Source organism: Cyprinus carpio, chromosome B3 (genome assembly GCF_018340385.1).
Source record: "Cyprinus carpio isolate SPL01 chromosome B3, ASM1834038v1, whole genome shotgun sequence".
NCBI lineage: Eukaryota > Metazoa > Chordata > Actinopteri > Cypriniformes > Cyprinidae > Cyprinus > Cyprinus carpio.
Genome location: NC_056599.1, coordinates 20514688 through 20540996, shown reverse-complemented (window position 1 = coordinate 20540996; position 26309 = coordinate 20514688). Strand labels below are relative to the sequence as shown.

At 36.6% G+C, this 26309-nt stretch overlaps 3 protein-coding genes across 9 annotated transcripts; all 3 read left to right on the top strand.

Annotated features, from left to right (window-relative positions):
* The first annotated feature begins 1419 nt into the window (after nucleotides 1-1419).
* On the top strand, nucleotides 1420-5882 carry LOC109097019 (fructose-bisphosphate aldolase A-like). 2 transcript variants are annotated; one of them, XM_019110717.2, is made up of 7 exons: nucleotides 1420-1564; nucleotides 3029-3147; nucleotides 3235-3501; nucleotides 3678-3838; nucleotides 4334-4592; nucleotides 4721-4920; nucleotides 5369-5882. In XM_019110717.2, the coding sequence occupies exons 2-7, from the start codon at nucleotides 3036-3038 to the stop codon at nucleotides 5462-5464; spliced, it is 1095 nt and encodes a 364-aa protein (XP_018966262.2). In that variant the 5' UTR covers nucleotides 1420-1564; nucleotides 3029-3035; the 3' UTR covers nucleotides 5465-5882. The 2 variants fall into 2 exon arrangements, with proteins under 2 accessions (XP_018966262.2, XP_042576110.1); XM_042720176.1 differs by lacking the exon at nucleotides 1420-1564 and adding an exon at nucleotides 2537-2617.
* Nucleotides 5883-10071: 4189 nt separating this feature from the next.
* Nucleotides 10072-15611, top strand: LOC109097023 (battenin-like). The gene is made up of 15 exons (XM_042720168.1): nucleotides 10072-10358; nucleotides 10449-10482; nucleotides 10564-10660; nucleotides 11107-11181; nucleotides 11308-11387; nucleotides 11666-11751; nucleotides 11831-11904; nucleotides 12610-12752; nucleotides 12843-13003; nucleotides 13299-13351; nucleotides 13938-14006; nucleotides 14125-14180; nucleotides 14455-14548; nucleotides 14944-15084; nucleotides 15185-15611. Exons 1-15 carry the CDS (start codon nucleotides 10313-10315, stop codon nucleotides 15299-15301), a joined length of 1326 nt encoding a protein of 441 aa, XP_042576102.1. The 5' UTR covers nucleotides 10072-10312; the 3' UTR covers nucleotides 15302-15611.
* Nucleotides 15612-16012: 401 nt separating this feature from the next.
* On the top strand, nucleotides 16013-24747 carry LOC109096191 (phosphoribosyl pyrophosphate synthase-associated protein 2). 6 transcript variants are annotated; one of them, XM_042720170.1, is made up of 11 exons: nucleotides 16013-16140; nucleotides 17317-17474; nucleotides 17989-18041; nucleotides 18536-18602; nucleotides 19843-20015; nucleotides 20138-20253; nucleotides 20617-20672; nucleotides 22803-22951; nucleotides 23039-23109; nucleotides 23485-23631; nucleotides 23717-24747. In XM_042720170.1, the coding sequence occupies exons 2-11, from the start codon at nucleotides 17392-17394 to the stop codon at nucleotides 23873-23875; spliced, it is 1074 nt and encodes a 357-aa protein (XP_042576104.1). In that variant the 5' UTR covers nucleotides 16013-16140; nucleotides 17317-17391; the 3' UTR covers nucleotides 23876-24747. The 6 variants fall into 6 exon arrangements, with proteins under 6 accessions (XP_042576104.1, XP_042576107.1, XP_042576103.1 ...); XM_042720173.1 differs by having other exon boundaries at nucleotides 16036-16140; nucleotides 17269-17474; XM_042720169.1 differs by lacking the exon at nucleotides 16013-16140 and adding an exon at nucleotides 16628-16781.
* Nucleotides 24748-26309: the final 1562 nt, after the last annotated feature.

Genomic DNA, 26309 nt, shown 5'->3' with positions numbered 1-26309 from the left:
GACTGTTTTTCTCATGCTTAATAAAACAGCATAAATATTATTAAAACACAATACATACTATTGTAGTAAAATGGTTATTGGACATATTTCATTCATATCGGGATGAATGGGAACATTCATAACAGTCCACAAGCATTACAGAACAATAGAAGACTGAGGGGAAAATAAAGGTTTTATGTATATGAATTTGTAGCATATGACTTTAAGAAGTGCCATGAACTTTTAAAACTTAAATTTTACGCACAAAAAGTCCTATTAACTTATTGTGACTTTTTACAGTCATGTACTTTTTTGTTGTTTATTTTTTTCTAGTTTTCCAGTCAGCAATAAAAGCCAGTGTGTTTCTCTTTGGCATCATTGTGTTTGGTAAGATGGACATTTGTGCTTCATACAAAGCGAAGTTAGGAATCTGTAAACCATATATGCTGTTCAGTGTGTCTCATTCTGACACAGATGTCTTTGAAATGTCTGGACTATATGCTCACCAATATTTATATAAGATACACTTTTATATACATATAGTTCTGACTGACCAATTTTAGATTAAAGTTGTGATTAGATTTCTTTTGTGATTTACTCTAATACTGTAAAAGTGTAACAAAACCTATTTCCTAATTTTATTGATCTAATTGTTTATCTCGGTTGTTACATAAGAAATATGATCTTATGTGAAATGTGGCCATATTTAGAGTGCTTACAGCCAACACACTATGGCTTACAAAGTAAACCTGCTGTGACACGGTCACTTCTTATTGATGGTGCCTGTGTTGCCTGGCAAATTTTTTATATAAACATGTGCTATTTTTTGTAAATGGGTAGTTTTCAAATTAAAGATTTTTTAATGAGGCTTTGTTTCCAGTAGAATTATTATCTATCAAGCATTGGTGGTGAGATATTAAAAAATTCACTTTACATTCTTTGTTGGATTGTCCTGGATTTTCTGCTTTGTTTCTGAAACATGCAATTTTAAAAATGTTCAATTTATTTGTTGGAAGTTTCTACACTTTTCTATAAAGGCTTTCTATTTTCTATTTTGATGTAGCTCTTGCTGATTACAGCGATTATGTAGAGAAGATGTTTGAAAGATGAAAGGTCATGACAGAAGATCTCATGACAGTAGATCCCTTTTCTGATGACAGTAATCTCATAGATAGAGGTAACATCAGAGAACATCATGCAGAAGTTTCATTCAGATTATTGCAGTCATCTGGAGACCACCAGCCCACCTTGGCATCGTTATTAAATAGGGATTGCATTAATGCATGCTATAATTCATGCATGTAGCAACAACATTAATAATCATATACCATGTCTATGCCACTCACAACCTTTCTCTTTAACCTTTCTTTGCTGCATGCCAGTGTGCATGAATGTCACATCGCCCTTCTCCGGTTGCATCGTGGGTTTGCCTGCTACTAAGATTAGCCAAACCCACGGAATGTCAAAGGTCACTTCGTCTGAATAAATACAGGTCATCTGGCACTAAAGGGATTGTCACAGACTATCCAGACCTCCTCTGCCTTCATTTGGGGAGTATCTCTCGCTCACTTCATCCAAAAACACGGTAAAAATGTGCATGCTCTATTCTTTTATTCTGTAGTACAAAAATGTAAATTGTAGATATACGGTACTTGTGTACTATATTATAAGATTCTTTTATTTTGTAGGCTTTACTTTTTTATTTGCTTTTATTTAAAGCCATTTGCTCAAATTATTTTCTACTGTTGCACGATTTTGTTTATATTTCAAATATTAATACCAAAATTAATATTATTATTTATACTACTACCACTACTACTACTAATATAAATGTTTTTAAAATAATGTACAATAATAATTATTATGACTGTTTTAAAAAATACATTTATATATATATATATATATATATATATATATTTATTTATCTGGCTTTCTTTTTAAATCATGAATTATGTTAACCAGCTTTAGTGACTCTGCTTGGCATTCAACATCCCAAACAAGCCTTTTTAGACCCCTTTTCACAAATCACAACCTGCTGTCTAATGCTCAGCTGGACCACTGGCTTTCAGCCATCAGATTAGTGTCTATATTTAATTTGGCCTTTGGTTGAATGCAACTTGAGCGGAGGGTGTTAGAGGTTTGCTATTCAATGTCCAGTAGACAGAGAAGCAATATAATATAACATCAGATTTAATTTTATTAAAGAAAAACACACATTAGCGTTAGTTTATAGCCTGTTAGACACACTCCTAAAAGCTCAGAAATAACTGCACTGACAAGGTCATATGTATTCGCTTACATCAATGGAGCACTTCAAAACGTCACTTCCAGCTCTGTTTCCTGCATGTGAACTCTGTCACGTACCACAAGAACATCTTCCCCGCCTCTAATTGTAATAAAACCACTCCCCTATTGTTACATCACTCTTAAGCCCGCCTTCCAAAGCACAGCAGCCAATCATCGTCTCTTTGCCCAGGCTATCAAAACAAGACTCGCGTGCTGATTGGTCCAGCTATCCTCTTCTAAAATTGCTAAATAATTTCCTTCCTTTATTGCGTCGTAGTGCAACCATAGGACAACGTGGCTACGCTGAAAGTGTGGCTCGGAAACAATCTCTTCCTTAACGTCAATTTAACAGGTGAGTCTTTTCCTAAATATATAAAACGCCGACATCCAAGTAAAATTAAACATATCTGAACGATTCTAGTTTCTCGCTAGTCTCTTTTCCGTTATCATGCAAAGTAAACAGTTACGTGAGTCGTACAAGGTCAAACGCGTTTGTGTCTCAAGGCCATGTCGCATCAAAACTCGTCGAGAAATAGCTAACAAAATGTGGTTAGAAGAAAGAAAAATCAGTGCTTTTAGTAAGGTTTACGATTTAAGTACACACCCATATCTGAACCCTTGCTCAGACTCTTTGGTGTTGATTTAACAGTCACCTGATTCATTACTTGGTCTTAGGACAATGTTTTTGTAATGTGATTCATGTGTTTGTACTGGTGCTCTGAATAATTTAATGTGTATTTGTCTCGCACACCTTCCTCCACAGAGTCAAGATGCCTCACGCTTACCCATTCCTCTCTCCAGAGCAGAAGAAGGAGCTGAGCGATATTGCTGCGAGGATTGTTGCTCCTGGCAAAGGCATTCTTGCTGCGGATGAGTCTACAGGTACATTAAGCCACTCAATTTGTGTTTGTTAGTAACCTATTCATTTGCTCTTCTAATCTGTCATCTCCAATCTTTGTTCTTGTGCAGGTAGCGTGGCCAAGCGGTTCCAGAGCATCAATGCGGAGAACACCGAGGAGAACAGGAGACTGTACCGCCAGCTTCTGTTCACCGCAGACGACCGCGTCAAGCCCTGCATCGGCGGCGTCATCCTCTTCCACGAGACCCTCTACCAGAAGACAGATGATGGCAAACTCTTCTCCCAGCTGCTTAAGGAGAGGGGCATGGTAGTTGGCATCAAAGTGGACAAGGGTGTGGTTCCCCTGGCTGGCACCAATGGAGAGACCACCACACAAGGTGAAAATCCCATCACTGTCTATAAAATAGATTATCAGGTAGTAAAATTACTCATGGTATTTTATAACCTTTCGTATCCACTTAAATGCTGGAATTAGATGGACTTTGTCCAGAACTGAATGGTCACAGTCACTTGCTGATGACTCATTAATACTCATCTGTCTCTGCGTTCGCAGGTCTGGATGGGCTGTACGAGCGCTGCGCTCAGTACAAGAAAGACGGAGCAGACTTTGCTAAATGGAGGTGTGTGCTGAAGATCACCCCCACAACCCCCTCAAGACTGGCCATCATTGAGAACGCCAATGTGCTCGCCCGCTACGCTAGCATCTGCCAGATGGTGAGACACTTACAGCGACTATATCCATGTGGTGGTGGTGTTGTTTTTTTTAAATGAATGTTTTTATTCAGGATAGATGCATTCAATTGATCAAAAGTGACAGTAAAGACATGTATAATATTGCAAAAGATTTTTATTTCAAATAAATGCTGTTCTTTTGAAATTTCTGTTCAAAGAATAAGAAATGTTTCTTGAGCAGACTTCTGAAGGATCATGTGACACTGAAGACTGCATTAATGATGCTGAAAATTCTGCCATCACAGAAATAAATTACCTTTTAATAGATGAAGAAAAAAAAAGTTATTTTAAATACTAATAATATTTTACAATATCCTGTATTTTTGATCAAATAAATGCAGCCATGGTGAACATAAGGGACTTCTGTCAAAAACATGAAAAAGTTGTACCCACCCCAAACCTTTCAATTGTATTGAATATTACAATAATTCATGATTTCATAAAAATAATTTCACATCATTTCATCTTTCTCCTCAGCATGGCATTGTGCCCATCGTGGAGCCTGAGATCCTGCCTGATGGTGACCATGACCTGAAGAGGTGCCAGTATGTGACCGAGAAGGTTCTGGCTGCTGTGTACAAGGCTCTGTCAGACCACCATGTCTACTTGGAGGGCACTCTGCTCAAACCCAACATGGTGACCGCCGGGCATTCGTGTTCCCAGAAGTACGCCCCTCAGGAGGTCGCCATGGCGACTGTCACAGCACTTCGCCGCACCGTTCCTCCCGCTGTGCCTGGTTAGTGAAGCGTCTGCAATTACTCACTCAGTCATGACAGAGTCTTTATCTTATCACTGGCCTGCTCAAGCATGTAATTATCCTTGTGCAGTATCATTACCTCATACAACTCCACTTTGTCGACGTAGGTATCACCTTCCTGTCTGGAGGCCAGAGTGAGGAGGAGGCCTCACTCAACCTGAATGCCATTAACCAGTGTCCACTGCAAAAGCCCTGGGCCCTGACCTTCTCCTACGGTCGTGCCCTGCAGGCCTCTGCCCTCAAAGCCTGGGGTGGCAAGAAGGAGAATGGCAAGGCCTGCCAGGAGGAGTTCATCAAGAGAGCTCTTGTAAGTTTTATTAACTTGAGATCATCTACAGGATACTGATCTGGTTATATGAAAATCCTAGTTTTGTAACCAGATATTCTCTAATTGCAGTTTGCAGTACAAAAAAAAAAGAAAAATCTGCCATGTTTTTTTTTTTTTTTTTTTCCTCTATTGACTTATAATTTATTTTTTTAATTATAATGAATGTTCTTTTTAATTATTTATTATAAATGTTGTATGTATAAATATCAATGTATTTTAATTTATCATGCCTGTATATTATACAATTTTTTTTATTATTATCTTATTTAAACATGTTGTTCATTTCTTTTTATTTTTGCTCATTACATAGAATATTTTTTTGAGATTCTTGACTGTAAGTCATGAAGTCATTTGTTGAGGAGGATAAGCATTTCATATGTGAACGTTTTAAAACAAGTGTTTGGTCTTGTTGTGTTTCTATCTCCAGAACAACAGCCAGGCCTGTGTTGGGAAGTATGTGTCCAAAGGAGATAAGGGTGCTGCTGCTGGAGAGTCTCTCTTTGTGGCCAACCATGCCTACTAATCACCAGGAAGCCTTTTCCATTTCAATCCTCCTCATATTCCTGAAGAATCAATGAACCCAAACGCACCTATACTCTGAACTCATCATTTGACCCATTCCCTTTTTCTTTCTAGTGTTTGTTACTTCCATGTGTGAAAACAAAACTATGAAACTAAGATATCATATTAAAAAGAGTAATTGTAATTTAATAAATTTTTTGCCCTAATCTCCCTCTTTTAATAGCACTCCAATGTATTGTAATGTTTACCTCTTTAGAGAAACGTTGCTCTTGTACTAGCAGTACTTATAATAACTGTATTTGACTTGCACAAAGCACATATACCTTTCAGTGGTATATTATTATTATTATTGTTACTGTTGTTGTTTAATATGATAAACACTGGGGAAAAAACATTAAAGTATTTCACTGCTAACCTAATTTGTTTCTTTCATGCTGTTATCCACACGACACATCTTTGTGAGGTTTTGGGTCGGTGTCTGTTGGAATATTTCTCTGAATATTTGTCTATTCATCTTATGAACCTTGTGAACCAACCCAGATGCAAGAATGTCAATTTATAGGATGATTATACTCCTAAGAAGAATCTCTGCTGCTTTACCATTTCAGTTGCAAGATTATTATCAGTAAGCTGTTTTGTAATTGTCAAGGATGCTTGATAAACTCTGCTTTCTGAAATATTGAAATGGCTATAAATAATGGTTCGGGGCGAATATTAAACTGGCCAAAGCATGTGATTTCAGTGAATGAGACTAAGTTTCATTACACGGTTTTAAACCTTTCACACTTTCTCGACACCCTGTAGACTGACATTATCTAGTATTTTTTTTTAAATGTTTCTGGCTCAGTTTATTGGCAGCTGGCAGTAGATGTATGGCCTGAGTTCATGACAAGGAGCTTGTAGTGGTTTCTGAAGTGACACATTACTTGCAGAAGCCTTTATGTCAGTCTAATGCATTAGTGATGGGCAAATGAAGCCTCGTGAAGCACTGAGGCTGTCCCCTGACTGTTTCGGGAAAAGATTTAAAGCTTCGCGAGTGTCAAAAACTCATCTGGTGTTTAATAAAAACAAAGCAACCAAAAGCCTGTGAAAGACACTCCGTGGGACGAAGCAGCGACCACAAATTCCATCGTTACGTGCACAAATAAAAGCCTAACTGTGTGTGTGTTTGTTGAATTTCTGTCTCTGATAAAATAATTTACCCATTAAACTGTGGTATTAAATGCCCATATGAATATCAATATGATGTAACAGAAGAATAATGCACACACATATATGAATTGCATATGACAAATACTTTAATTTTTCTGAACTTTTATGACTGGGTATTTAAAAATGTAATTGAATAAGTCTGAATGAAAACTTTCTCATAAAGTAAGATGTGGGGTTTCGAACATTCCGACCCGCACACGTGATTTCAAGTTTCTAGGGCCTATGTGAAAGGATGGAAAGGCCACTCATGTCAGCCCAACAGTTCAAAGCTGACTGAAGTTAAAAACAGCAAGGTGTTTTCCACGTCTTACTCCATAACCTGAAATAAAAACATAAGTCAATGTTATTCATCGAAATACATTACATTCAGAGCAAATCTGACATGGAAAAAAAGATTATGATATAATAATAATAATCTTAGACTTAGACTTAAATTAGTCCTGTGCTCCAGCTGTTCCTCAACAACTCGAAGCACTTCAGAGGCTACAGCTTCGTAAAGAACTTTAGTCTCTGTAATGTGTGATTTCCTTAAATTTAAGAAAATAAGAAAATGTGACAGGCGGTTTTCCATGACTTGCTCCATGACCTAAAACAAAAAAATAAATAAGTGTTATTCAATAAAATACATTACATTTAGAGCAAATCTGACTTCTGTAAAAAGATTTGATTTGTAGTCTGTGATTAACCTGAATATAAGATTTTATAAATCGAAAACAGTGAGTGAGAAACAAAAAGATGTAATAATACTCACAACTGTGAACTGTGATGTACTGTAGGCCTATGGCATGTGTGGCGTCTTCTCAGCATATTTCATAGCCACCTAATCAACAAAGCAAAAAAATAACAATTATCATGTGCATAGAACTTATATCACTCCCATTATGAATCCTGAACAGATATGCAAAGTTTAGGAAGTAAAAAGAAGGGTAGGTAAAAAGAAACCTTAAATCCATCTTTCTCTGCATGCACAAAGCCAAATTCTCCTTCTCCCAGCTTGAAGCCAATTTCATAACGCCCATACAGATGTGCCATAACAAAAGAAACAATTGTAGTTAGCATAAAAATACATGTCACTAAAATGTATTATTATGAAATGATGAAATGTTGACCAGGTGCAAAATACATTTAAGTTGAAAGATACCAATTATGAACAAGAAAACTTTAAAAATGAACTTGAAAATGAGGCTTTATTCTGATCATCTGAGGTCAGGGGTGTTCAGTCCTGGTCCTGGAGGGTCACCTGCAGAGTTTAGGTCCAAGCTGAAAGCACCTGAAGCAACTCCAGATAACACAGCTCTGCCCCTTTTGTCTAAAGCATGGGTCTTCAACCTTTTTCAGGGGCCTCTTAATTAGGTGACAGAGACCTGGAGCAAGGACCCCCAATACAAAAATGTGTCAAGCAGAGCTACATATTAAGCATACAGTCTTAGATATTAATAAAACCTAACCATATTATTAAGTTATACTTTGTGTATATTATGTTAAGACAGTAGATCAGAACTATGCACATTATTATTGTTGTGTAATATGTGTATATTACATTTTATTTTTAAAACTGAGACTTATGCATCAATAAAAAACAACATGCTGAGATAAAAATCACAATTCATTAGGCCTAGTTGTTTGCAGTTGGTGTATTATTTTAATGGATTTGTCAGACATTTTAATTTTACTAGTCAGAAGGGCATTGATACATTTACCTGAACTTCAGCTATATAGCCTTAGTTTATTAAAAATTCACATTTTAATTTTACTGTCAGATGGACAAATAAATATTTACTCAAACTTTAGCGTCAAGCTTATTAAAGTTAACATTTTATTTTTACTATATGTCCCAAAACACACTACATCGAATCATTTTTAATGGATTTAATGGTTAAAAGTTGATGGTTTGTAAGGTTTTAATGGTATTTATAGTGGAAACCATTAGAATTTATGTGATGGTTTTCAGCAGGGACAAGGCATTGCTTTTACAAATAACTGGAATGGTGGGATTTAAAAAAAAACAACAACAACAAAAAAAAAACACTTACTGATACTAATATTTTTTTATTAATCTTAATAGTTTGCATCCCTTGTCAAAAAATCCTATTGGAATTTCTTAGCATTTCTGAAGACTGGCCAGCAGATGGAGACAGCGATGTTGACAATAGAAATTGGCAGAAGTGTTTAGTTAGGTGTCTTGTTTGTTCACTAATGGGCCCAACAATTACAATGCTAAAATAATGTTCACATGGTGCAGATATTCTTATTACTATGAATATTCGTGTTACTATAATATATTCTATATTAATGTTATTTAGTACTACGAATAGTTGGGTAACGTCTATGGTGGTTAATGGGAGATTATAGCAAAAAATATTTTTGCATTCCCATTTGCTCCAACAGCAAAACAAAAACATTCATGATAGCGTTTCCACCACTTCCACAAATGATTTTTGGAAAAGCTTTTGTATTAGAAACACCCTTGCTGCAGTCTTAACTATAACTGGTTTTTAGTAGTAGTAGTAGTAGTAGCATTACTATTATGGATCAAGCCTGAGTTGACAGAGAAACTTGATGATCAGCTAAGCATGTGATTGGCTGTTCATTACTGATGTCACACTTTTATGTGCACATGCTACATTAACTCAGGATCAAGCCTGAGTTGACAGAGAAACTTGATGATCAGCTTATACCAACAAAGCCGGATTGGACTGGTTTGGTTTTGTCAACTCAAAACTAAGCCTGTAACCCCGAGTTTGTTCGGCCACCATCATGGTACAGGCCCCAGGTTTAAAAAAAAAAAAAAAACAGCTGATAATATAAGCAAATATGACAAATTCCTAATCATATACCATGAAACTGAAACTGAGGAAAATGCTACATTGATCACTCTTAGCATAAATGTACTAGATGTGATTATGATTTTAATAGATACATTTACAAGACTCACAAGACACACTTTTTCTTATAACAACAATTACCTAATACATTTACACAACGTAGTATGATTTAAAGCTAAGCAAATTAAACTGAATAATTTCAAATACCTGTATGAACATATGAAGAGTTTATTTGCTAAAACAGATTTTAAATGTTCAAAAATCACGTTTTTTTATTACGTTGTCATGTTTTTATTGTGTTTTATTGTGTTAGTTAGCTGTATTTTATAGGTATTCTTAACCTAATCAAAATAACCCAACTTTGTTTTGATTCATTATTATTAAAAATAACCCAACTGCAGTTTGATTGAGATTAATTGGAATGCACAATGAAAAAACATTATTTTTGTTAAAACTGTTAAAAACGGAGTTATCTGTTTTTGCAAATGAACTCTTCATCATTTGTACATTGGGAACAATGTGGGTGGGAACTATTTGCGCGTGGCGGCTGCAGCGCGTTCGGTCGGATGTATTTTTGTGCAGCACCTGCTGCTGCTGTGATTATTACTGGCGCATGTCAAAATGAAAAGTGGAAGGCAGCGGATTCTTGTTCTGTTTATCTGATATAACATCGCTATGGATGAGTCATGGTCATACAGATAGGCCGTTTTTCATGACTCTGTTATGTTTATGGATGTCTGCAGTTATCGTCTCACAGCGAGAGATATAAGTTATAAAGTTTATGTGACAGTTTTTCGCTGTGAAAGTTCGCGATGGATCAAGCAGTAAACTCAGACCCTGTCAACGCAGCCGACTCTGGTAAAATGGATGTTGACATTTTTTATTGTATGACAGAATTTTATGATAAATATGTTTTATCTTGAGATGTATTTATTCGTGTGTCTCCAGGTCGTCAGCGCTGGAGGAACTGGATTGGATTTTGGTAAGTGAATCCTCTGTTAACTTTTCTTTAAATAAGTGACACAAAATATGTCAAGTGATCTTTATTATCTCTATCAACTAGGTTACTGGGACTTTGCAATAACTTCGCATATGTGGTGATGCTGAGTGCAGCCCATGACATCTTACAAAAACAGGAATCTCACAACACAACGACACCTGTAAGACATTTCTGTTATTAGAGTGTTATCAAATATACCTGAAGAATATACAATATTAGTTAAATGTAATTAAGATCCCTTGTGTTTACCTGAAGTACACTTTCATGGCTGTTTATTAAACATAAATGCTTGCCAGTGCATTCACCAGTACAGCTTTTTTTTAACCATATTTCAAAGACAATAGAAGTTATAATGAAATTACATATAAAGATAAGTCCAATTTATGTTTAAAAACTCTCTCAGTTCACTTTATTGCATGTCATATAATTGTAAACTACAATACAGTTTCATTTAGTTCAATTGTGAAAACATTACACTCGTAAATATATGTTTTTAAGTTTATTATTTCCATATGTACTCTTTTAAGAGAATGCTAAAGTGTACTTCTTTTTTTGCAAAAATTGACTTCTCTGTCTTTCTTGTTTTTGGTTATGTTCTTTCACTAGACTCCTGCTCCAAATGGGACTAACACAGAGATCAGCAAGAGCAGCCGCTATGACTGCAGTCCTGTGTCTACTGCAGTAAGTAGCCCTGTCTTTCTTTTTCTCTTTCATTTTTGGTTTCACCTGTACAGACTTGTCCCACATTTAAGTGCAAGTTGAAATATTTGTTCAGGGAGTGACACTTTGTTTTCTTTCTGTTTCTAGGCTGTGCTGTTGGCTGATATCTTGCCCACCCTCCTAATCAAATTCACAGCACCTTTCTATATACACAGAGTGCCTTATGGGTAAAGTTGGCAAGCACGTCTTTATCTGAGATCTAATTGCAAACATCCATCAGCATCCTGAAACCGGTTTAGTTGTTTAGATAAATTGATGTAATACTGTGATAAGAGATGAAGTGGCAACTCTGAATAGTTTGAGAAATCAATGTCAAAAGGGACGAAGTCCGATGTTGTTTGTTGCCCTTTACAGTGTGGAACACAACAGACGAGCTATTCCTGTATTATAAATAATGTGTTGTTTAATAATAATTATGTTTTCTTTTTCCTTTTATAATGAACAGATTCCGTGTTTTGGTGTGTTTCTTCACGGCAGTAGTCAGCTTCCTGATGGTGTCGTTCTCTTCAACTATATTGATGAGCATATTTGGTACTGAGCATGTGTGTGCATTCCTCCTCTGAGCTGAGATTTGATGGATATTGTAATGAATCTTTGGATTTTTCCTCAGGTGTCGTCTTTGCCAGTATTAGTTCAGGATTGGGGGAGCTTTCCTTTCTCTCCCTCTCTGTGTTTTTCAGCAGGTAAAGCCTCCTAGAAACCCATTTACTGAAGATGTGTTTAGAATCGGATACTATTGTACCAGCACAGTATGCACTGATTTTGAAAACATTATGACTAAATAGAAATAGAAGGTTTCATTTAGTGCCTTGCATTGTGTGCAATGTTTTTCTGGTTTGCTTTATTGAATACTTACTTGAATACATTTTATGCATGCAGAACATTTGCATACTGTGCACAGTATTCACTGCTGGTCTGTGAGATTCTTTAATTAATGTTTGTACTCTGCAAGGATGCATTAAATTGATCAAAAGTGGCAGGAAACATTTCTAAATGAGTGACTGAATATGTCCCAAACTAACATTATGTTCTTTTGAACTTTCTATTCACCAAAAAATAAATCAGCGTATTATAATTATTTCTGAAGGATCATGTGACACTGAAGATGGCTGCTGAAAATTCAGGTTTACCATCACAGGAATAAATTACATTTAAGATATATTCAGACAGAAATCGGATATTTTAAATTGGAATAATATTTTGTAACCAATTTAATGATAATAATAATAATATTGTAAATTTTTAGAATATATTTTGATCAAATAAATGCAGCCTTTATGAGAATAAGAGACTTCTTTCAGAAACTTTTAAAAAGCTCTATAGTTGCTGATCTCTCTTTTACTTGCTGTTGTCTATCATTACTTTGCATCAGTGTGTCTGTCTCTTTAAGATGTGTTAAGTGGCTGGGGGTCTGGCACGGGGGCAGCAGGGGTAGCTGGAGCTCTCCTCTACTCTGCATTTACACAGGCTGGTCTGACCCCACAAGTTACGTTATGGATCATGCTGGTTGTGCCTGTTATTTTGGCTGTCAGGTCAGCAGAACGTTCTCAACTCTCTGGGGTTGCACCTATTAAGAAGATTCACTGCATCAATGTATCTTTTCCTCTTATGATTTCTTTCAGCTATTTCTTTCTCCTGGTGTTCCCATCCTCATTTCCACAGTGGAGGCGGCACGAGGATGGTCACAGTGCTTCCAGAGTGATAAACTCCCAGGAGAGGCGTCCTTTAATTGAGGAAGAGGCCGATACTGATGAGGATACCGAGACAACTCAGGAAGAGCAAGGTGTGTACAGTTAGGAACTCGTTGCAACTTTATTTCGAAAGTCCACTTAAGACATTCTACTAACTATAAGTAACTATGCAACTACATGGCAGCTAATTCTCAGAGTAGACTGTTAGGTTCAGTTTAGGGTTAGTAGAATAAGTTTACATATACTTGCAAAGTTTCTCGTAGTCAGTATGTTGATTGTTGTGGACCCATCAAAATAAAGTGTTAAGATATTAAGCAGACAGCAACTTTTCATGCTCATGATGATGTGAATGATAATCCATAAGCCATGCTTTCTTCCTTCTGACAGAGGACAAGCACATCAGACCCCTGTCCTTCACTGACAAGATATATATCATGAAGGTTAGACCTACTTTGTACCTGTATACGGTCCTTAGTTTGGCGATTCTTGTCTGCTTAAATTACATTGCGTCTGCATATAATGGAATTTAAAGTTGCACTAAGCAATTTTTGCTTGATTATCATTATTGCTTGAGATATTATTTATTTGTTCACAGACCTTGTGCACCTATCGGTATGAATACAGTGCATTGTTTTCATTACCGATGCTATTTTAGCCATGACATGCATATTTGTCACATGATTTTTTTCTCCAAAAATGATAATTACTATAATAGTAGCCTAATTGTATAGAGTTACTGATGTAATATTCAGTTAGTCATGTGATAATAGTTTCCCAAAATACTTGTTTTCTAGGCAACTGAACACCAGAAATGCTGTTCACTTCTTCCAGTGTTACATTAAAAAAAAAAAAAAGACTTGGTGTGCATTTTAAGTATGAGCATAGCTTGTGTGTGTCATGTAGGATTGCATTATATGTGTGTTAATATTGTTTTGTTTGCACCTTATTTTGCTGCAGTCGGAAAACACACTTCCTCTTTGAGTCTGTAGTCTTTCAGTGTGTTCTTACCCATGTGATCTCTTTCAGGGTCTGCTGAAGTTTATTATTCCTCTTGGTGTGGTTTACTTTGCTGAGTATTTTATTAACCAGGGACTGGTGAGTGTTTTCTGTCACAGTCTTAGTTAAAAGTCAGTGAGAGCGAGACCACAATAGAACAATCTGTGATCACTGACACTGAATATCAATATCTATCCATCCATCTCTCCAAAATTAGTTGGAGCTGCTCTACTTCCCTGACTCCCATCTCTCACATGCAGAACAGTATCGCTGGTAAGACACATCACTTCCTGCCTTCGTGTTTTTGAATGACACGACCTTTAAAAATGTTGTGTTCAGAAGTCTTTTATGCTCACCAAAACTTTTGATAGGCAGTGTATACTTCGGAGAGGTTCCTACTCAATCAAAATCCATCTGAAGATTGAAGGAAGTTTAAGAACTGACAATTTTTAAACCCTATTTAAGTTTTACAGAGACAGATCCACTTGGTAAAAGTTGTAGTCTTGGGATTCTTCACCAGTTGTGCTTCATTATCTCTCCTCTGCAGGTATCAGACTCTTTACCAGATTGGTGTGTTTGCTTCCCGCACGTCTCTCGTCTGTTTTAAGATCAGGAAAATTTTCCTTATGTCTCTCTTACAGGTGAGATCTTAGGCTGAACCACAAGACACTACATAAACTAATACATGCATTCACATTTAGTCATTAATCAAAAGCTTTTATCCAAAGTGACTTTCAACAAAAAAATCAACAAAAGAGCATTGATATGCAAATGCTATAACAAGTCACAGTTAGCTTAACACAGTACACGAAGCAAGATTTTTTTTAATTGTATAATAAATAAAAAGAAAACGTGTAGAATAGAAAAAGAATAGAGCGAGCTAGTGTTAGCGGCCTTTATTGCTTTTGTTAATTGTATAAAAATGAAAAGAAAATAAATACATAGCCTACAAAAAGAACAGAGAAGCATATGAAACTGTAAATATCACACACTAGTAAAGAACTCTTCATGACGTGGATTACTCTTTCTCTCTCAGTGTTTGAATGCTGTTCTGTTGGCTTTCGCTGTATACTACCAGTTCTTGCCAAACCCATGGGTGGTTTTTATTATTGTCCTCTATGAGGGTCTGTTGGGAGGAGCAGCCTACGTAAATACCTTCTTTTTCATCCGCGAGGAGGTGCGTGAAACTCATTCAAGCAATTCGTTCATTTGATTTAGATCAGCATGGATCAGTCAGTGGTCTCTAATGCATTTTCTCATGCTGTGTTTTTTGACAGACCGCTAAGCGCGAGAGAGAGTTTGCCATGGCTGCAGCAAGCGTAGGCGACAGTCTGGGAATCGCTCTTTCTGCAGCTGCCGCCTTCCCCGTTCACCATTATTTCTGCTCTTTATGAGCAAATGAGAATGTGTGTTTGTGCAAGATAAAGAGGTTTTTGTGTTTTTAAAAAAATGTAATACATTCCATTTGGACTAATATGTTCTGATTTAAATGAATAATGGTTTGATTGATCTGACTGACATTTGACCTACTGACACCCTGCTCTAACGAAATGTTTATTAACCCAAAACTTTTTTTTTTTTTTGGATAAATTATGCTTTAGTTTGTCATTTTTATCATCTTTGTAACTCAAAATCCTGGAGTCAAGTGTGTAATGCTTCCTGAAATCATTCTTGTTCGTTATTAAAAAAAAAATCTTAAGTTTATTGTGTGTGGCTTTCATGAGCCTTGTTGGAAAATCACTAACTAGCTCCTGAAATGTTGCTGCTTCCATTTATAAAGCAGTTTCAGTTCTTTTTGTGGCTAAGGCAGTTGCAACCCTTGGTTTTGCAATTGAACTTATTTAACAAACAGACTGCAACAGTGTGTTGCTTTCTTGAGATTCATTGCTTTCATTTCCCATTCCCTGCAGGTTTGGCATGAGTATACCTTAAGCCACGGTTATTTAAATTCTCCAGATATAGAGGCACCTTCTCAATATGTGTCCAAACTCTCAAGAGTGTCCAAACTGTTTCAATTCAACTTCATGAACCAGTTGAACAATGGAAATGTATTATAATCTGGCACTAGATGGTAGTACAGAGTTGTCTTTAAAAAGCAGTGTGGGAGCTGGCCTTTAGGTGTTGGTGTGTGGCTCACTCAATCGAATCGTGGCATACATCCTCAGCTTTGATTCATTGCATCTGTAGAAGGGCTCCATTTTCTCACAGGGAATAATATAAAGGAATTACAAAAGTAAGTAAATAAATCCACTTAAGTGACTATGCTTCCTAAAACGCCTAAGCCTAAAACGCACTTTATAATAATGCCTAATCGAAAGTTTTACTTTAAAGTACATTATAAATCTTTTTTTTTTTCGCGCTAGTAGGCTTATTTTGATGTGGTGAATAACATACCAAAGTACATGTAAATTGAACATGATTGTGATTTTAACTGTAATGCGTTATTCGATAATACATTTAAATGCACTAAATTTACACCTCACTATTAAAAATGTGTAATTACAATATGAGAAAGTTTTGACCAGATTTCAAAGGCAATAGAAGTAATTATGATATTACAAAAAACTTGAGTCAAAAACGTACTCGAAAGAAGTGCATTTTTAGATTTAAACCCTAATACATTTCCATCAAATTGCAATTAACGTGCAGTTAAGTGGCTGAAAACATTGCATTCGGTTCTCACTTACCGAAATTATTTTAAAATATGTTGAATACGCTAAAGTGTACTTCTTTTTCACAAAGCCTTGGACTTTTATTTTGAAAAGCTGTGCGTCTGACAGCATCCTGGCTATTTCTCGAGGGTAGCAAAGTTCACAGTTTGTTGCAAGTGATACAGTGAACCCCTGCGAAGGGATCGATTAAAAGATCAAACTGGTGAGATTTGGCAATATTTGTAGTTTACGAAATCAACCCCACAAGACAAATTATGTTACGCTGATATGAATGTATCTGTGTTCATCGTTTCCATTGTAATGGCATAAAGGTCTAGTTAGCTTAGCAGCAATACAGATGTAACTAATGGGTGAAATTTTTAGCATACTGTGTGTTTTTGCGTGCAATTGGCCATTCACGTGACAGTTTACCCGCAGGCATGTTTTCTGTAAGTCCTCAGATGTGCTGTGGATCCGAAGTTATTAATTCATACTGTGTTTGTCATGACAGACTGGTTAAGTGCTCCAGTCACGAATCGTGATTCACGAGCGCGCAGACTCAGAAGTCACTCTAATGCTGTTGCAGTTGTGTGTCAGCAGCACTTAGTCATCATGTGTGTCTGCACTTGAGCACATTTCTCCTCGAGTCTTGGTTGGTTCGCCTGTGTGTGTGTGTCTGTTAACATGCCATCTTCCCTTTGTTCTTGCAGGAAGTGTCTGGTGTTAAACTAACAGTGTGCCTGTGGTCCTGTTGTTAGGAAGGGCTCAGCAGTGCCTGGGTGCCCAGGGAGCCACTGCCTGAGTCCCTAGAGGTAGACACCAAACCACAGGACATGAGTGCCGCCAAAGGAGGCCTGGTCATCTTCACGGCCAACTCCAACCCCTCCAGCAGAGAGCTGGGGAGGAGGATAGCCGAGTAAGTTGCCCCTGGAGCTCCAGTATAACATGCCCGTTATATTGGGTAGTTAGGAAAGAGCGGAAAGACGTTCATTGTCCAACTGAGCAAATCTGAGCTAGAACAACTGTATTCTTTTGAGAGCTAGGTAACAACAAATCAAGTAAGTGCAAGTATACTACCATTCAAATTATGTACACTACCATTTCAAATTACGAAGTTTTTAACATACTTTACTTTCTTGTCATGTAAATCGCCATGTTTTTAAGGCTGACATGACGTAAAAATATTTTTATTTAAATTACAATCCTTATTAATTAATAAAAGCACATTGGTAACAGATTAATTAAAATAATATAAAAATGTGTTGACATAACTAGGCTTTGTTCGCTTTATGTAAATTTTGTGGTGAAATATGATTTGGGATAACTGATATTTACGTCTTGTAATATGTGTGTCAAATATTAAAGATTTCTGTTGTGTGTTTAAGCTGTTATGTTGCATCATATTCCCTTGAACTTCTGTTCTTGTGCAGGCGGTTGGGTGTGGAACTTGGAAAGGTGCAGGTCTATCAAGAAGCTAACAGAGGTGAAGGCCTGTTTCCGTCTCAACTTTCCGTTAAATATCTGCATATCTTTTAATCCTCGCTAGCGATGAATGTGGCCACTGCTGTAGTGCTTGTTCATTCTTTGCATGCCATGCTGGAGAGAGTAGACAAAACAGATCAGCGATCTGAGCTACTGTTGACTAATGAAACTGATGGGCTTTGTTTTGGGTCATGCTCGTGTATTCTGAAATGGAGATCCGCTTGCACTCCCACATGCGGACACTGTGGTGGAATTCTCCCGGCATTCCGTGCACCGTTGAAGGGATAGTTCACCTTCAGTTGCTGGTCCCCATTGACTTGCATGGTGTTGTTTTTTTTTTACTCATAACTAAGGAAGTCAGTGGGAACCAGCGACTGAAGCTGAACTATCCCTTTAAGTCCTTGTGCAAACTTTTAAATAGCCAGTGTGTTCTGTAAAGTTAAATGTTTACTGTGGACCAGACTAAAAATGAAAGTAACATTTCTTTTCCCACAGAAACACGGGTTCAAATCGAAGAATCTGTGCGTGGCAAAGATGTTTTCATCATCCAAACCATTTCCAAGTAAGAAGCCTTAAAGAGATACTCTATCTAAAAAGGAAAATTGTTTACTCACCCTCATGCCAACCCAGATATATATGACTTACTTTCTGACCCCAAAAACGAGCGTTTAAGGACAAAAAAGTAAGAGCACAAAGTGTCATATTACTGTGAGAACTGCGCCCACTGGAGGGAAACGTAATCGGCGACAGGAAACATTCATTATTTTTAACATGTCGAAGGATTATTTCACCACCCTATGTGAATCTGAGAGGAGGAGATATATTAAGAAACTAAATTTTATTGGTCTATGTCAGTGCCCCTTTTCCTAACCTTCCTTTTGTTTGAGAAATGATCCAACTGAACGGCCCAACGTGAAATACCCCGACATCTACAAAGATTTCGGTCCATAAACACTCGTTTTTTGAGTCGACAGCTTATAAAAATGTAGTTCTGTTTTTTTTTTAGCTTGTTTACTGTACACCTCGTCACACAACAGCTTTTAGACATTGCTCTGTTTTTTGTTATAAGTCAGAAATGACAAGGAGGCCGGTTCCCGCAATACAAAGTCAATGGAGAGCGTTGGATTGCCCTCCCTCCCTCCCTCGGTGTGGGCGTGGCTTAAATGCACTCTGTCTCTATACTACAGCGAGAATAAAACGTAACGCCTTCTTTCTTTGTGTGAACATTTGGGCGGTGTTATGCAAATCTTCCCACACAGTGATGTAGACATGTGGGGGCGTGTTTAAACGAGGTGTTATAGGAGGGCGTGGACAAGTCTTGACTTTTATAAAGTATATATGTCTTTGAGTTTGAGACTTTAGTCTTTGCGACTTTATGGAACCTATACGAACAGCTTGTAACACTCCAGATTATTCTTCTAAAAATCTTTGTTTGTGTTCACCTGAAGAAAGTAAGTCATATATATTTGGACTGGCATGAAGATGAGTAATTAATTTCTCTTGTGACATAAGAGCAATTCATAAATAAGACAAAAAAATAACAGTGACAGTGTAATTTAGATTTATATTCATACCAGAATTTTGTTGTTTGTGATAACGGTATACTGTAATAAATAAATAATGGCATTCTAAAAAACATTCAGGTATTTTACAAAAACAAGTTTTAAGGTTAAAGTTAACTTGTGCAGATTAACCCTCAGTTTGACATTAATACTGATGTTATATATTGCGAATCTCCATGTATGCAAATGAGGCTCCCTAAATCCCAGTCTTTAAAACCGTTCTTCCCTTCTCATCTGCAGAGATGTTAACACCACCATCATGGAGCTGCTCATTATGGTGTATGCCTGCAGGACGTCCTGTGCTCGAAACATCATCGGCGTCGTTCCCTATTTCCCCTACAGCAAGCAGTGCAAAATGAGGAAGAGAGGCTCCATCGTCTCTAAACTACTTGCTTCAATGATGTGTAAAGCAGGTGAAGGAGTCCATCCGAGTTATAATCATCCCTTCACTTTGGTTTAGAGGGATTTTGGCCAGTTTTAGTCCTCCATCTCATTTGCTTTGTCTGTTGGTTCTGTTCACTGTGGCTTTGAGCAGGTCTGACTCATCTCATTACAATGGATTTGCATCAAAAGGAAATCCAGGGTTTCTTCAACATTCCAGTGGACAATCTGCGGGCCTCACCATTCCTGCTGCAGTACATCCAGGAAGAAGTAGGTCCTTGTGTAACTTGTGTGGGTCTCATTTGCATAAGATCTGGATTTCCTGTAGATAGTTGTTCTTCCTGTTTGTCTTCACAAAGCCTTCAGTTTGAATTATAAGGCAGTCCATGTTTCACTTTATGAAGGTCACCAGTAATGTTTGCTTAAAAGTAGATAGCAGGATTTCCTTGCATAAGTTCCTCCACTCAAGATTATGCATTCATTTTTTTTTTTATTATTCATAACAATTCATCTGCATTAGTAAGTAATGAACATATGAGCATGCTATATATGCATACATCTTTACGATTTTTAAAGTGTGTGGAATTTTTTTTTTTTTTTTTTTTTTTTTTTTTTTTTTTTTTTTGCATACAGATTCCAGACTACAGAAATGCTGTAATTGTGGCCAAATCTCCAGCATCAGCCAAAAGGTGAAGTCCTATCTTTCAGTAGTTTAGCTATGTTGACTAAAACAATAGTAGGGAGAGATGCACAGACAAAAGCAATAGATACTTGCAGGAATGATTGACTTGTCAAGTATCCATTCTTTTAGTGAGAATATATTAGAATATATTACTATATTTTCCACAGTTCCACCAAACCCCTCACTGAAGTCTCACTGGTATAACTGTATGCATTGGGTGGCGCCAGTGTGCAAACATGATGTTGAGTTGGTGAGAGATGTGGGCTTCCAAATGGTTCCAACTGTGTCGATATTTCAGTTCTTACTGGTTATATTTGGTTCTTTTTCAGTCATGCATCCCACAGGATAAAATTCTGCTTAAACTGTGAAAGTAGATGAGAAACTTCATGAGAATTGCTGTTATCAGATGCTTATCGGTGTCCTTGTGCCAGCAGAGTATGTTTTCTCTACATACAGCTTGTTTTGAACAAGACTATAAACACTATAAAACTACAGTAGCCTTTATGTTGCCCTGATGCTGGCAGCGTGCTTTTCAGATGAAAACTGACTGTACTTGTCTTTGTAAACTTAGTGTATATTGTTTTCATTCGTGTAGGTCAATACAGTTAAATCATTTTTTGTTAATTTTTGATTTACCATTTGCAAATAAAACATGCATGCATGTATTCAGATTTAAGAATAAACAACAAGTGGTTCTCACTTCCAAGGGTTCCCAATGAGTCATAAAATTATTTAAATGTGTTTTTATTAACATGATCTTAATAAAAAACAACAAGGTTACATTACAGTAAGGTTCCATTTGTAAACTATATTTAATGCATTAACTAACATTGAGCATTGTTTTTACAAAGCTGTACGCTCAATGCATTGTTACATTTATTAGTCTTTGTTAATATTAGTTAATACAAAATACAACTGTTCATTGTTAGTCAGTGTTGGCTCAGGTCCATCAAATAACATTAAAAGATACAACACTTGGTTTTAATAATGCAATGTAAGTAAATATTGCAATCAACTTTAAGATTAATAAATGTTTCAGAAGTATTCTTCATTGTTAGTTGTAGTTAACTAATGTTAACAAATGGAATATTAATGTAAAGTGTTATCAAAACAAATTGTCTTTCTTTCTTCCTTCCTTCCTTTCTTTCTGTCTTTCTTTCAAAAGACGTGCCAGAGATCCGTCTCAGATTACATATGAAGGCGTTTCAATATGTCTTGGGCAAAAGTGGGCCTTGGAACAGTTGAGAACCACTGATTATTTGTGACCCAGGACCATAAAACCATCATAAGGGTCAATTTTTGGAAACTGAGATTTATACATCATCTGAAAGCTGAATAAATTATCTTTCTATTGATGATTGGTTAGGATAGGAAAATATTTGGCTGAGATGCAACTATATGAAAATCTGGAATCTGAGGGTGCAAAAAAAATCAAAATATAGAGAAAATCACCTTTAAAGTTGTCCAATTGAAGTTCTTAGCAATGCATATTACTAATCAAAAATTAAGTTTTGAAATATTTATGGTAGGAAATTCACAAGATATCTTTATGGAACAGGATCTTTACTTAATATCCTAATGATTTTTTGCCATAAAAGAAAAATCTATAATTTTGACCTATACAATGTATTTTTTGGGCTATTGCTACAAATATATCCCAGCGACTTAAGACTGGTTTTGTGGTCCAGGGTCACATTTGGAAACTGCTCCTTCCTGTCTGACTGACGGGATTTAGAGTAATGTTTTCAGCAGAATGCAGAAGTATACAGATACACAATATCTTAAACGAACTTTGTCAGTTGCTCTAATGTTCTAGTTCTACAATTTTGATTGTGCACCAAGGGGCCGTTGCATAAACTGCTTAGACTAGTCTTAAAAGGTTATCTATATAATTTGTTTTCATCTAGACTGGTCATAACCATTTAAAGTCAGTTACAAAAATGTAGATTGGCCTAATTTTAATCAGAAAAGTGAGACTGATTATCTCTAATATAACAAACAATCTCCCAAAACACATCCTAAAACACAGTCTTACCGTAGTGTCTGTTTATGCAACTGGCTCTTGATTTATTAGGGGTTGTGGATGGCCTTGATTTGTGTCAAAACAGTTCCATGGCAAAAACATCTGCTTTGACAGGGCCCAGTCGTTCGCTGAAAGGTTGCGGCTGGGCATCGCTGTGATCCACGGTGAAGCCCAGGATGCTGAATCCGACCTGGTGGATGGACGTCATTCTCCTCCCACTGTCAAAAACATCGGCGCCATTCATCCAAGCCTGGAGATACCATGTAAGAATCTCACCCCAGAAAACTCACTAAGACCTTTTTATTGTTTCCCATCCTATTCCCTATCATCTTTTTCTTCTTCTTGCACAGTGCTGATTCCCAAAGAAAAACCCCCAATAACTGTGGTTGGAGATGTAGGTGGACGAATTGCCATCATAGTGGTGAGTTCAAGATGAAACTAACTCAGGACAGTATTGTTTTAGTATCACTGATGTGCTATTATAGTTTTTGTTAATATTTAGAATTACACTTTATTATATGTTCTTTTTTTGTAATTTTGAACTACTATAGTTTTTGTTAATATTTAGAATTAGAATTTAGAATTTAGAAATTTTATTTTGTTCTATTTTTTGTTGTGAATTTGTATTTTTTTTTACTTTTTTTTTTTTATTTAGTACTTCAGCATAAACTAAAAGAAAATGAGAAATGTTGGCATCTAGTTACAATAAAATATATATATTTTTTTTTTCAAATAATGTTTCTAATTGTATCTAAGAATAACTCTGTTCTGGACGCTATTTTTATTTTCTTTTTTAGATGACATCATTGACGATGTTGACAGTTTTCTAGCAGCAGCAGAAACTCTGAAAGAAAGAGGCGCTTATAAGATCTTCGTCATGGCCACTCATGGAATCCTCTCCTCAGATGCCCCTCGGCTAATAGAGGAGTCCGCCATAGATGAGGTCATCGTGGCATCATTTTAATTTGAGGTTCAGAATGCCGAGTGTGTTGTCATGAGTGCTGATTTTGTGGTGTCTTTCCGTACAGGTCGTGGTCACCAACACCATTCCACACGAGATCCAAAAACTCCAGTGTCCCAAGATCAAGACGGTGGATATCAGCATGATCCTGTCAGAAGCCATTCGCCGCATCCACAATGGAGAATCCATGTCTTACCTGTTCCGTAATATTGGCATGGATGACTAACAGGCTCGTGTACAGTCAGTCTTTTTCTGTCCCTATTGCCTGTATCATTACCAGTTTTTATTTTGTCTCTCATTTTAACTTATTCTCATTGTACGTGTAATATTTTGAAAAAGTTGTGTGCTCAAAGAACCCGGATGTTCTGTAATGTTACTCGAGTCCAGTGCCCTGAAATACTGATATGAAAATGTTCAGAGGATTTAAGTGCAGGGATACTCCACCTCTTGATCAGAAATAATGGCACTTTTATTTAAGGTTTGAAGTAACCAGTTTTATAAAAAATGGACCACTGGATGTTAAAATTGTCTTCAGTTCTTTTAGTCGTAGCTCTGCTCTACTTTTATTTATTTTTTAATAAGTAAAGAATTAACAACAACAACACTGTGTGGCCAATAATTACAAAATGTTACCATAAATCTATGCTGTGACATATCAGTGTCAGTGCCACATGACTTTGTGTAATTATTGTGCCACTAGTTGTTTCTGTGTATTTGTGTGGTAATGCTGCAGTGCTGTTGTTAAAAACCAGAATTATTTAATTCAAGGCAAATTAGATGCAAGGTACATTCTTAGACTTCAATATAGCGCTTAAGATCTAAAGCTTAATGTGCTTGATTGAATGTTTTTCCTGCTAGATTCTTCTACTAACACTTCAACGTGAGAGCTTGTATTTGCTTTTGCCAGTGACGGGACTGTGGAAGCATATTTGCCTCATAAATGTGGTCATAGTGGCCAGAGTTTCTAAATATCTTGCCTCTGAGAACTTGACTTCTCGTTTTCAAATGAAATGCAGGGTTTTGTTATGTGACTAATATTTCAGGCTTTTGTATTTATTCACAGCACTTGATGACAATGAATAAACAACTTAAAGACTATCTGATGTCATATGTGTGCGTTGTTTAATTAATGATCCGCCCTTTTCTCAGGCCAGCTAAGGTTAGATTGAACTAGATTTTCCAGTTTGTTGTACCATGCTAGTCCATTTTAGATTTCAAGCACATGCAGGTCACTGTTTGAGATCTTTGTAATGTTGGTCGAGCTATGTTTACTCCAAAGTTCACCAAAAAATTAGTCAACAGAGGGCAGCCAGTCAACACTTAACAGAACCCGTCTAAATATCTCTACAGTATGCTAGCAACACCAAGGTCACAGGTTCGATTTTAGGGAGCGCACAAAATTAATTATAACTATCATAACTTGAATGTATTGTAAGCAGACTTGGAGAAAATCCTCTCCCAAATGCATAAATTATGCTGGGGAAATTGATTGGCGGTTCCCTTATCTAGTATTAACTTCGATTTGCATACTGTTCTCGTGCGGTTTCGTCAGAGTAAAGGAAAATAAAAGAGTCTGAGTTTTTATAGTTTAATAAAAGATATCCCCTACAGTTCTATTCATTTCATTAAATGGCACAGATAAGCTGCAGTGAGTTAGAAGATAAAGACCGTTTCTGTTTCCATAATGATTCTTGAACCCTGAGGGCAGAAAATACTTCTGACATGGAGCTTCAGCAAAACGTTCTTCGATGGAAATCTTAAGATGTATGACCTACGTAATCTTGCTGCTAGTTTCACAGGGAAGTAAAAATCCTCTTCTGTTTCGTCTTTTCCTGCAAATACCTCGGTTAAAGCGTTATTTTTTTAACTAAGGCGGGGTAGCAAACGATTGCTCTCTATATCTGTATTTAGTAGTCTACATGACCAGCAGTGTTGCCCACAAATGTCTGCTCAAACCTAACATGATAGTTAATACAAAAATGAAAATTCAGTCATTATTTACCCACCCTCATGGAACATAAAATATTTAGCTATATATCGAAAAATATCTGTGATTGCAGTGTTGAACATGATTGTGGTTGAACTATCACTTTGAGAATTAAAACTTTATGGTTATAAAAACAGAATGTAACTGCCCGTCATTGTGCGGAGTGAAGCACACATTAAACTGGCTGGAACACATTATTATCATAAACAATTAAAAGCGTTCTTAGTTTGGGTGTGAGTCATGGTGATGCTCTTCTTTATGAAACAACATTTCAAATGGACCCATTGTCGCATTAACTATGTGAATTTGCTTGTTGCTCCTGCTTCTGATATGACCCTTATTTGCCTGCTCTGCAAGCATAAAACTTATGTAGACATTACTGGAAGGACATTTATATCACTTATCTAACTCCCATGTAAATCACCCAGCACAGGCTCCTAGATCTATGGCTTTAAAACTTTGTAGTCTGCCTCGAGAGAGAGAAAGAAGAGCTGTCAACAAAAGCAAATTACTGAGAAAAATTTAAGACTGCCTGAAATTAAAGTTCAAATCACTCGATGTCAGTCTAAACTATTATTCCCTCTTGTTGATGGTTAATTTGTTTACAACATGGTCTATATTACCTGGAGAAAGCATTCATTTTAATAGTAGTTGCTTGTTTAGTTCAGAGGCT